The sequence below is a fragment of the Bacillus rossius genome (assembly GCF_032445375.1).
Source record: "Bacillus rossius redtenbacheri isolate Brsri chromosome 4 unlocalized genomic scaffold, Brsri_v3 Brsri_v3_scf4_2, whole genome shotgun sequence".
Classification (NCBI taxonomy): Eukaryota; Metazoa; Arthropoda; class Insecta; order Phasmatodea; family Bacillidae; genus Bacillus; species Bacillus rossius.
Window position 1 is genome coordinate 21583269 of NW_026962011.1, and position 13102 is coordinate 21596370.

The 13102-nt window shown below is 37.4% G+C and overlaps 1 protein-coding gene across 1 annotated transcript in view; it reads right to left on the reverse strand.

Annotated features, from left to right (window-relative positions):
* LOC134542341 (DNA replication licensing factor Mcm2) overlaps positions 1–13102 on the reverse strand; it is a 63044-nt gene that overhangs the window by 47060 nt on the left and 2882 nt on the right. Inside the window, exons 3-5 of the mRNA XM_063386498.1 lie at positions 11553–11722; positions 7999–8081; positions 5643–6037 (exon numbers count right to left, since the gene is read on the reverse strand). Of these exons, the coding sequence (XP_063242568.1) occupies positions 5643–6037; positions 7999–8081; positions 11553–11722 (648 nt within the window). The remainder of the gene's footprint in view (positions 1–5642; positions 6038–7998; positions 8082–11552; positions 11723–13102) is intronic.

Below are 13102 nucleotides of genomic sequence, written 5' to 3' on the forward strand. Positions count from 1 at the left end.
CACACACATGTCATAACATGCTCCGTTCTCCCACTGCTGCACGGCATGCTCTGTACACACACACGTCATAACACGCTCTGTTCTCCCACTGCTGCACCGCATGCTCTGTACACACACATGTCATAACACACTCCGTTCTCCCACTGCTGCACCACATGCTCTGTACGTACACGTGTCATAACACGTTCCGTTCTCCCACTGCTGCACCGCATGCTCTGTACGTACATACATGTCATAACACGCTCCGTTCTCCCACTGCTGCACCGCATGCTCTGTACACACACACATGTCATAACACGCTCCGTTCTCCCACTGCTGCACCGCATGCTCTGTACACACACACATGTCATAACACGCTCCGTTCTCCCACTGCTGCACCGCATGCTCTGTACACACACACGTCATAACTAGGGCCTGGAAAATTTCGGTGTTTTCAGTATGCAGAAAGCGGTACTTTCAAATTAGAAAAGCGGTGGTTTAAAGTCGGTATTTTCGTTATGCAATGGAAATTTTACCGGTATTTTAAATGTTGACTAAATTGTGCAGTTATTGAATATAATAGTTTACATATTTAATAAACAATCCATGTATACTAGGAATAGGCTAATATGCATAATAACAGCCAATTAAATCCAAAACAGTTACACAAAACAGACACGTTGCTATAGATGTTTGAAACTACAAATTTTTTTTTTTTTTTTTTTTGGCTGCCAATGCCACATGCTTAGCCGACTTTAGGTGTTTGTCAATGAAATCTTTTCTATCCTATGAAACTTTACAGTTGCAAAATTTGCACATCACTGTGCTATTGTCAGTACAATAAAACCCATTTTTTTGATACTGATATGCTCGTATTTAATAGAGTGGAGGAACACGGGGTTGCCACTTGAACAAACCCCAGCGCACAAATGAGAAGAAACTTAGTGTGAACTATACCACAGATCAATTTTGATCATCAAAACCATACACGAACACGGCTTATGTAAAAATAAGATAATTATGCTGAAACACAAGACTTGGGTTAAAGGATACTTTAACCTTGTGTGGATCAGGTAGAAAACATTGGGCTATAAACGAAAGAAATAAGAACAATGCTATCCTGAAATGCTGTGACATGTTTTTGGAGTAGATAATCATAGCGACAGACCAACAGGATGCACTCCTGCCCTTGTCGTCAGCGATGTTTATTTTGACAGCTCAAGCAATTATCTTTTCCACGTCCCTTCGCAGCGTAAAAAAAAAGAGAAAAAAAAACACGCTGACAGTTTCTCACGCAGAAGGTTGAAATAAGGGAGGGAATGTGTTGAAACATTAGTTGGAAAAGGAGGGGGGGGGGGGGGAGGAATTGTTTTTACATGGTTTGTGGCTCTGGGAGGGATGAGCCTTGAAGAATTAGCAGGGGATGGGAGAGGCAAGCGTCGCCACGTCACGTATGACGTCAAGCCGCCGGGCGGGTAAGATAACATGACAGTGAGACGGCTTTTCATGCGATAATGGACACGCCGAGCTCGGCTAGACACTGCCGTGTGGACAGTCTAGAGGGGTGGTGTCTATTTTTAGACGTCTTTTGTATGCCTGCCTGCTTACAGTACAGCTCTCGCAAAGATAAACGTGAACACATAGAGCCCAACAAAGTGTAACAGACTTGTTTTTCAGCCGATTTTACTCAAATTTTCGACTTTCTCTGCTCAAATTTTTCATGTTTTCTCAAAAAACGGTCATATAAACGGAATGGACGTATCAGAGGGGGGTCGCATCGGCGGGATTCTACTGTAATGGTACTTTTCGGGGATATATTCGCAGTGTAATATAGAAATGTTGTGGTTTTCGCGAATGTACTTACTTTTCGCGGATTCATGCGAAATTCGTGCGAATTTTCGCAAAATTCGCGATCGCGAAAAATTCCAGGCCCTAGTCATAACACGCTCCGTTCTCCTACTACTGCACCGCATGCTCTGTACACACACACGTCATAACACGCTCCGTTCTCCCACTGCTGCACCGCATGCTCTGTACACACACACGTCATAACACGCTCCGTTCTCCCACTGCTGCACCGCATGCTCTGTACACACACACATGTCATAACACGCTCCGTTCTCCCACTGCTGCACCGCATGCTCTGTACACACATACATGTCATAACACGCTCCGTTCTCCCACTGCTGCACCACATGCTCTGTACACACACACATGTCATAACACGCTCCGTTCTCCCACTGCTGCACCGCATGCTCTGTACACACACACATGTCATAACATGCTCCGTTCTCCCACTGCTGCACGGCATGCTCTGTACACACACACATGTCATAACACGCTCCGTTCTCCCACTGCTGCACCGCATGCTCTGTACACACACACGTCATAACACGCTCCGTTCTCCCACTGCTGCACCGCATGCTCTGTACGTACACACGTGTCATAAGAGTGTGAAGCTGTTGTATGTGGTTCACACAGAGAGTTGTGATAAAAATCTAAAATGTTTTAAACATATGTGCGAAAAGCTTTTTGGCTGGATGTTTACTAAGTAAATTACGCCCTAATTAAAGTTTAATTATATTACATGATTTTTTTGATATATTATAAAGAAATAGAAAAGTTTTCATGATTCCGTAGACATTTTTTTTCTAAGAAAGAAAAATTCTATCAGAGAATTTTCAATTCTCATTGCATTTCCCAATAATTCAATTAGTGTTGAGCGGTTCGCTTTGGAGATATAAATACTGAACTCTGCTTGACTCAAATAAAAAATTAGCAGAATGATTTTGTGTGTGTGTGTGTGTGTGTGTGTGTGTGTGTGTGTATATATATATATATTTTTTTTTTTCACATTTGTTCCGACATTTTTTGAGAAACAAAGTTACTTTCTCTAAAACAAGATTGTTTCTAGTGTCACGACATGCAACAAAAAAACTTTACATAAAACTAGGTTTGATAATAAAATGCATAATAGCTTCTCTTCTAAATGATGCTCTCCCCCTTTTTTACTAAGTAACCAAACATGAAGATACTGTACAAGATTTATAACATATTGTAGGCACAGCACAAAGAGAAATAAATCATATTTGAGCAGTTTATATATAAATCCTACATATTGATATGCACTGTAGAAGAAAAAAATACTGCATTTGAGCTATTACATGGAAACAGTCACATTTAATGCAAAACTTTATATTTTCACACTAAAGTTTAATTTTCTATTTAAAAAAACACACACACTTCATGAGTTTTGTAATCCACCATATTTTGTGATCATACATATGCTATTAATTGATTAGGGCCTAAACAAGTGATATGATTTTTACTTTGCAAAATAACAGAAATTTTTGGAATCTTTAAACCTAAAACATTTCCCGATCCCACCATATTTCCAGCAGGAATTTGTTTTGCCCACCAAAATTTTCCCAAACCAAAGTTCTCTATACTGCCCAACTCTAATTACGTTTGATTTCAGAATAACCTATGTGTATAGTTGTAGAATTTTCTATATACAATAGATTGAACAACTATCAATTAATTGCTTAGTATTAACTTAATAATACCTATCTACAAGGGAATTTTAAATACGTTTTTGGTTGCTTGCTGAGCATAACAGACAGGTGCTCAATTATTAACACTTTCAAGACTAGCAAACTATTTATTGGTTAAGTGCCTGGCCAAAAATTTTCTCCAGTTTATTTTTTATTTTTTAATTTTTTAAAATTTCTTACTGTATTTATTTATTATTATGCAACATAATCAGAATGCATAAATGTTTTTTTTCTTTTCGGTCATATATTAAAAATAATACTGAGAGTATCGTGTTTTATCGTATTATCATTACACCGTTATTTTAGAGCGTCAAAATTTGGAGAAAACAAATTCCCGCATAAACATTGCACAATCTTTTTGGTCTCACTGTGTAAGTCTTTGTGTAGGTAGTTTTCCCGTAGAAAACAACGTATTTTGAAGTTGAAAACTAATATTCATTTAGATATCACAGCCTATTTATTTAATTATCAGAAATACGAAGTTGTGTGATGTTTTCAAGCATTTTAACTATAATCTTGTTTGTCTTCATCACCGCTGTGTACCGCTTCTAAAAATGTAGCCAGTGTTAGTTTGGATCATTAATATTTGGTCATGTTGATTCCCGTACAGAGCGCGTGCATCTAGCCAAATATCAATATTGATAGTTTGCCAATTGCATGTAACACGCACGCTCTGTCTCATGCAGAGTTAATTACATTCGACAGCCGCACTCCTTGGCGGTGAGTGTGTACTATGACAACAGTTACACGTTAGTTCGGCTCACATACGGGTCACGGTTTTCGTTTTTCTATTTTAAAGTGTAAAAAATGTTTTTTGTTGCACGACTTATTAATTTAAATTGTTTGGTGTGCTTTTGTGTACTCTACTTTTTAAATAAACGTACTTTTCACGAATAGGTGTTTTTTTTGACGTGACAACTTCTAATAAATCGATGAACGCCGGCTGCATGCACGAAAAAGTGTCCCACTACGGATGTGTTCTGTTTGCTCATTGTATGCATGCGTGGCATCTCTCTTCATGCTCATTGTACGCATGAGTGGCATCTCTCTTCCACTCGATTGGAACAACCATCGATTTGACTTTTCAATCATATTTTCGTCGTTTGAATTATTAATATTATGTAATTTAACGATCGTCCACCGATTTTCAGCACAATCGGTACGGTTATTTTAAAGTAATGTTGAAAATTCAAATAAGTTTTGAACCAACAATGGTGTTTTACAGTTACACATAATAATTCAAATTACACCCGGGATCTTTTGCACAATGTTTTAAAAAATATTGTAACACATTATAAATAAGTTTGGTGTATTTGGGATGCGTATTTGTTATAAAATCGTGTTAATATTATACCCCTACCGTGAACAAAGTTTTTTTATTTTTATATATATATATATATATAACATTTGAAACTACATTACCTTAGTATGGCCTCGTGGGCGTGTGGTTAGCGTACTTAACTCTTAAACTAAAGGTTGTCAGTTCGAAACCCGGCAGCTGCGAAATTTTTTTTGTACTTGTAAAACTAAATATGGTGCATGCAACATTTCAAAAGTAATAAAAATATATTTTAATTAATGAATGCAAATAAAAGTAAATTTATTAATTCAATTGCACATTTCATTTCACTCTGTATCCATACAAAATAGTGATACTTCAATAAAAATGATTCAATTTTATTCATAAAAGTATGCAGAGGTAGATTTTATCATGCAAAAGATTGAAAAATTAAAAAAAAATTCTTCCTCAAAGAATATAATATTTTTAATGCCTAAATGGTTTGGTTGCAAAAACCTATTACGGCTCAGTCTCAGGCCGAATATGATATTTCCTTTTTTTCTGGATCAATCATTTCATCAATGTTTTGTTATGACGTTGTGACGTTAAACTATCGTCCGTAAACCAACTTTACAGACAACCAATTTTTTTTATGAATAACTTTACATAGCAGAAAAGCTTTTTTTCGCATAAAAATTGCACCACCAATTTTCCAAATTGATTTCAGTATAAAATGTGCTACGAGTAAGGGTTCTGAAGATAAAGGAGAGTCGCAGCCGGTGTAGCGTGCGACAGACTGAAACACCGAGAGGACGGAGAGGAGGCCGCACCTGAACGTGCGCAGGTCCTCGACGAGCGGCAGGTCTGAGACGCGGACGTGGATCTCGGCGGCGACGCGCTCGTAGCTGGGGAACATGCTGAGCACCAGCTGCTTGGCCACCTCGTCGAAGATGCGCAGCATCTCGGTCGGGGCCTCGGGCAGGAAGTAGGCCAGCACCTGCTGCTGGGCCACCAGCGCCGGGAACTCCACCGCCAGGCTGGCCCCGTTCAGCTCGCACATGCGCCTCATGCGCTCCCGGTACACGTACTGCCCCTTGGCGTTGGTGTAGCTGCGCAGGAAGCTCTTGAAGCGGTTCGCTATCTCCGTGCGCGGCCCCAGCATGCACACCCACTCCTTGGTCGAGTGGCCCTTCGTGTCCTCCAGGTTCTCGATCGACTCGATCATCTGCGCTCAGCACCGCGCTTCGCACTACGAGCATCCGGGCTCCCCTTCACCTCCCATCACATCACCACGCTACCGCTGTTCTCATTCTGAACTATTTCTACTAACATTCCAATGTATTAGGTGTCTGCAAGTCATTTAAAAATATTCAAATTTCATGAATAATGTGACATTCGATTCAACATTTGAACTGAATAATTTTTTTTATCATGTATGAATATTATTCTTATTGGTGAAATTAATAGTCCAATTGATAGTAGGTGTGGCAATTTCAAAAAAATGTTTTAATGAAAGGAGAGAAACTTGCATAATACCAAGATTTTTATTGAGGAATTTGGTTTTGTTTTTTGTGACAATTTATTTCTTTAACATCTTAGGATTTATTTAACCTTTAACTTTTCATGGACTACTGCACAGTAAAAAACAATTTGGGTGCATTTACTTATGTACGCGCATTGGAACTTAAACTTGCTAGGCGTAATAAAAAAAAACTAACTATAATTTTGCATGCAAATAGATAAAAGAAATAATAAAAGGATTGAAGTGATACTATAAATGTGGTTGGTAAATATAATTAAATTAAAAAAATTTTAAATACTCAGTATTTAATATAAATATGTGTGTATTTAATTATATAATTTATTAAATAATCAAGATAAATTTTAATTAATGGAAAACATATGCTGAATGTTAAATATAATTAATTAGTTTTAATTATTAATTAAATAAACAGAAATAAATTATACTGCAATAAATTATACTAACAGGAACATAAACTCACTTATATAAATACACTTGTAACAGTTTATGAACACAACTTCTTCACTAATATTCCCAATAAATAAACATTTTTAATTATATGGGCCAGGATTTAATTTCATTAACTAAAGTATATGATTTAAAATTTAAAAGCACTTATCTCAATTTTATTTGTATGTAGCCTTTTTATTCATTCTGGGAAAATTTTGTTGCATGGTGTACTCTCACTGTAAAACTTCCCTCGCATCATTTTTAAATAACACACCCAAAGAAATATAACTGAAAAAATTTTTTTACTGTATATTTAAAATCACTTGAAATAATATTCAAAATTCGTGAATAATTTTATATTCAATATAAAATTTTATTTGAATTAAAAAAAATGCATCTGCATAACCATACAATGTGTAAACATTGCAATTGGTAATCTTCAGCAATTTATATCGCCACACATAACGCTAAATGTTATCTGCTATTTTTAAAATGGCAGGTAAATATAAATAACTCTAATTATTGTCTAATCAATTTCATCATGGTTATTCACTAGTTGATTCTCTAAATTCCCACAGCAGGGTGACACATACAAAATTGATTCAATAATCTTATTTTTCAAATGTGTCTCATTCATGAAAAAACTGCATTTGCAAAACGAAAATAAATATATAGATTAATAAAAAAAAAAATTAAAAAAACGCGAAGCTAAGCCTTAACAGCCATCCTGTTTGGTACAGAATACTGCAAAAGACCATTTTGAATAAAAACTAGGATGTAATTAGTTGCTCTATTTCTACACTCCTTTCCCTAGCAATGTTTAAATACAATAATTATGATCAACTTCTTTCAAAATTATTTGCGAAAGCACATAACATTCAGTTAAAAAAAAAAAAAAAAAAATTCTGCACACAATTATATTTGTTGTGATAATATTCTAAATGTACTCGAATTGACTGCTCACAAGTAAAGAGGTTAACTGTGTCATATAAATGGTGCAATTGGTCAGATTTTCTGCTAAGTAAAAATATAAAATAAAAAAGTTTGAATATTTAGATGTTCATATTTTATCAATCAATTATTTATCAGCTCAGCATTAATAAGGATTTTAAACTGTCATAACAATAAATATTGAGTCCATGGAGTAACAAGACCGACACTAACTCAGCTGGTAAAGGAATCAGCGAGGCTGTGGCCTAGTCTGGATCACTGACCTCAGCGTCGTCCATCTCGCCGGCAGCGGCCTTCTCCGCCAGCCGCCGCTTCCTGCGGGGCGCCTCCTCGTCATCGCTGTCCCCTGCAACGAGCGGGAAGGGGCACGGTTGTGGCTCATCACACTCTCACCTTACATCTTCCCCCATTTTCACTGACCAACAATAACGTATTTTTCAAAAATTTTCAAAATAAAATAGCTTTTTTTTCTAATCAAATACCACACTCGCTAAAACAAAAAAAAAATTCCGCTGTTTGAACTGATTTTTTTTTCTTTTCGTAACTATTCCATAGTAACATTTTAACTAAATTCAATATAAATTGTAACATTGCAAGATCCCGCCTTTCCTTAGCTTTGCAAAGCATTTGTAAAGACATAATATTTTATCAAATGATTATGTAGTTCAAGGTCATGGTGAAATACTTTTGTATTTAAATATTTTATCCTCCGAAATTTTCTGGAGAGTAATTTTTATATTTAATCACTTTATTTTGAAAAATCTTTTAACTACATTTTTACCCATTATCACGTTGTTGGTTAGGTTGCTATTTATGCAAGTGTGTGTGTTTCAGTATTTTATTTCTATTAAATTTTCTATTTATATCTATAGTTTTATGTATATTTTCAATGTGTGTAGGTTATGTTTCTAAACTGAAGGACTGTGGTTTCTGTAAAGGAAAGAAAGATGCCCAATGCCGTGGCACTGTAATGAAGGACGATAGTTTACTGCATCCCATGTTAGAGAGAGATGGAAACATTAGGCAGGACCATCGGAGAACGCTCTGACTGGGGAATCCCAGAAGAATAGTTGTAAGACTAATCTTTGTAGCCAGTAAGAAGCCAGCTTTTCCGAGGAAGTCCCCAGTTTGTACTGTTTTGTCTCGTCAGCGATGTTCAAGTACCGTGCCGAAAGGAAAAGCGGAGGCAGCGGCTCACAAACAAAATATTACGAGTGCATAGAGGCCGTCTGGCGCTGGGGCCGTGCCGCAAATAATATTATACAACTTTAATTTTTATTTGTTTTCTGACTTTTAACTAGAATTTGTAGCTCCCAAATGTGCGTTGCAGGCCCAGGTGGTCCGTTGGTCCACGGGACACAGTTTCAAGCGTTTCATTGTACCTAGACGATAAAGTCACTAGGAACATTATATAGTGAAGGCACAGAACTGTGTGTAGCGATTGGTGAAAGTGAGTGAACTTTTTTTCTGCTGGACAATTCATTAAAAGGACATGTAAATTTCCGTTGTATGAATAATAAATTCCAAACTCTACTTCAAACGCTTTTAGTTCAATTCAACTAGTAACAGTCTTCGAATGAAATAATAATTATCAACAGAACTTCACACCCGAATTTCATATGGGATATTCTTCAAGTATTTATGTAGTGTGCAAGGAACAGTCATTGTCTTAGCCTAGCACCATTGTTACGTACTTGTTAGAAAATCATTTCATAATATAAAAATATTTTATGACACCCAGGGGTTCTGCAAGTGATGTATTTCACAGCTATTAAGAATTTAATTTAACCAATACATACTGTGTTTTACGTCTAAATTTAAAATTAAGTCATGGTTTTCCTGAGCCTTTAAAGATTTCCCTAAAATTTACAGGTTTTAAGCTGTCCCTTTCAAACATCCAGAATTAGACTTTTAAAAATTTTCCCTGACTACTTTTGAATTACCTGAGATTTCAAGGTTTTCCCTGACCACTTTTGAATCCATGAGTTTTCAAGGTTTCTCCAGATCACTTTCGAATACTTAAGTTTTCTGTTTTCTCTGACTAATTTTTAATTCCCAACTATACTAGATTTTCTCACACTACTTTTGAATTCCCGATTTTTCTAGTTTTCACTCTAAACACTACTAAAAGATGGACGAGACATTTTCTTTGACTCGCCTAACACTGCTGCCACTATGTATTGTTAATGGAGGTGGGAAATAAAGCACAGGATAGACGGTCAATAGACTCAGGCGCCATCTTGCCTCTGCCTCCTGCAACATCCACTTATGGTACACTTTTCAGTGTTTGCATTTGTTTTGGATATATTTAAACAAGTTAAAATCAGAAATGACAAAGAGAGCACATGGCTGTGATAGACATTGTGTAGACCTAGTCATTGTATTTATACCTAATAATTAGGGATGGTGATTTTTCGTTTTCGCGAAATAGATGCGAAAATATGCTTAATTATATTTTTTCCGCTATAAAATGTGAAATCTAGACTATTCCGAGATAAATGCGAAATCAGGGTAAAAAACGTAGATTCGTCTTCACTCTACACAATTTATTTACCGATTGTATTTCGTTTCAGTTCAGTATCAAAAGAAACCATCATTTTATGGTGTATTCAGCACAAGTATATTATTGTCACGTCATTCACAACACTATTATTCGTAAATATTGAATGAAAAATGGCCATCCTTGTCTCGCGATTGTAAACAAAGCAAAGAACAACTAGCTGGAAGAGTGTCCGTCATCTTGCAGAGTACAAGTTTTTAGGCCACCATATTGCGACATCTCTGCTTCGCCGCACCCATTTTCTGGCTGTGTTTCACGTGACAGCCGCGTTCTTGTGTAGTCCGTGGAAGGTGGTGTGTTTACAAATACGTGCATACTCGTGAATGTGTTGTATACTGTTATTTCTCGTGGTAAAAATGGGACGAAACGTAATTTCCAACCGCGATCGCATAAATGAATACAAAAATGAACAGTTCTACGAAAGTGATACAAATATTTTAATGTGCAATTTATGTAATCGCCGTCTGGAGTGGAAAAAAAAAAGATTTACTTGAAAAGCACATTAAATCTGAGGGACGTCAGGCTGCAAAAAAAAGATTCACTGAGAAATCGGATGAAGAAAAAAAGTCGGTAAAACGACAAACAACATTTCTGGCACGATCGAAAACCAAAAGCAGGCGAAAATTGAAAAACCAGTTTCAATAACATTATTTGCGCACTCTACATCAACTATGGGCATGAACACAGCTAAATAATATTTATTGTAATTTTAAGTATTCAATTTATTGCATTCATAAGTGCTAAAAAGTTGTTTGGAAACCTGCCAAGATAGGCTATCTTTGTAGTTGTGTTATATCTTTATTTCTGTGGTTGTTAATAATTAATATGTGTATTATTTAATGCTTTTCAAAAATATACTTTTCTTCAGTAATGTAAAATGAGAGAATTGGCTAAATCTTGTTTTTAAAAATGCTACAAAATGCTAAATTTCAAATTCAAAACGGTAAATGTTATTATTTTAAATGCTATAAATCACCATTTATACTAATAATATGTAATATAATTTTATTTAAACATGCTGATAACTATTAAAAACAATTGAGGTTAAATAATACCTTGTTGTCATGTTATATGTAGATATATTTTTTAAATGTGGACTTGGTGGTTCAATTTTTTCTAAGATTTCCTCGAACGCTATTCAATTTTTCCAAAGTTTTCCTCGACTGCTTTCGATATCCCCAAGTGTGCTAGTTCCTCCCTGGCCGCTCCCGACTACCGGACCAGCCTGCGACGCCGGGGGGCGGAGGCCGGCCTCACCGTACACCAGCTCCAGGTCCCCGCGCCGCGCTCGGCCCTCCTCGCGGTCCCGCCGCCGCATGGCCAGCTCCGCCGCCTGCCGCTCCGTCTGCGAGAGGTCCCCGTAGTCGTCGTCGTCGTCCAGGGCGTCGGGGTCGTAGCGGTCCAGCGCGGGCATGGGCCGGTAGTCCCTGCATCCACCATCAACCCCACATCACACACCAGCACAGACCAGCTCCACGCTCGACTACCAGCCACGCAGTGCTAGTTGATGGCAGTGGCATGGGCCGGTAGTCCCTGCATCCACCATCAACCCCACATCACACACCAGCACAGACCAGCTCCACGCTCGACTACCAGCCACGCAGTGCTAGTTGATGGCAGTGGCATGGGCCGGTAGTCCCTGCATCCACCATCAACCCCACATCACACACCAGCACAGACCAGCTCCACGCTCGACTACCAGCCACGCAGTGCTAGTTGATGGCAGTGGCATGGGCCGGTAGTCCCTGCATCCACCATCAACCCCACATCACACACCAGCACAGACCAGCTCCACGCTCGACTACCAGCCACGCAGTGCTAGTTGATGGCAGTGGCATGGGCCGGTAGTCCCTGCATCCCCCTTTTAGCACCAAATATTTAATTATATTTCTTATTCATCACTCAAACAAATTTCGTACTAAAAATTAATACAATTTTAACCATTACAATATTTAAATTTAAGTACCAAAAATTGCTAAAAAAAAGCACTATTTTACACCTTAAAATCCAAATTTTTCCAGGGGTCCTCCCCCGGACCCCCCACTTTAATACAAGGGGGAGGGGGGAAGGGGGCGGCGGCATGATTCATAACACCCCCCATACAAAAATCCTGGCTACGCCACTGTATGTGGCAGCGGGCCAATTAGGCCCAACATCAATGTAACAATAATACCCACAAGAATGTGTCGAGACTCTCTTTCAGGCCAAATATGAACTTACAGTAATAGCCAGGTATTTATTTCTAATAGCTAAAACTGTGCGAATTTGGCACCAGCAAACAGAATCTTACAAACAGTAAAGTAACGAAGAAATGTCAAAATGGACATGATCTAATTCTCATTTACTGCATAAAGTGGGCACTAAGTAACAAAGTTTGCTCTGTATTGATACAATAATTTTTACTGTTCGCTAACATGCCACATTTGTTGTTTATTTACCAGATATTAACCAGTCAATGCCACACAAAAACTTAACTGTGTCTGTAATAAACATTCTTATAAAATAAAAGATTACAAATTTAAGAATGATTACAATGGAGGGAAAACTTTTAACAAACTCTCACATGGCATATTACAGCAGTAAGTGTGCTGATGTGAAAATTCTTCAATGGGAGAAGATAAAGAAACAAATCTAACTGAACAAAAATGAGCTACAAAATTTTAATTACACTCTCCAATACAATTTGTCCTTTCTTAATTAATGGGTTGTCTTAACTGTCAGCGAAGTTATTAAATATGGTTACACAATGATACAGACCAAGAAAAGTGGGGAAAATATTGACAATGGCCTACAGTTAGGTACTAACC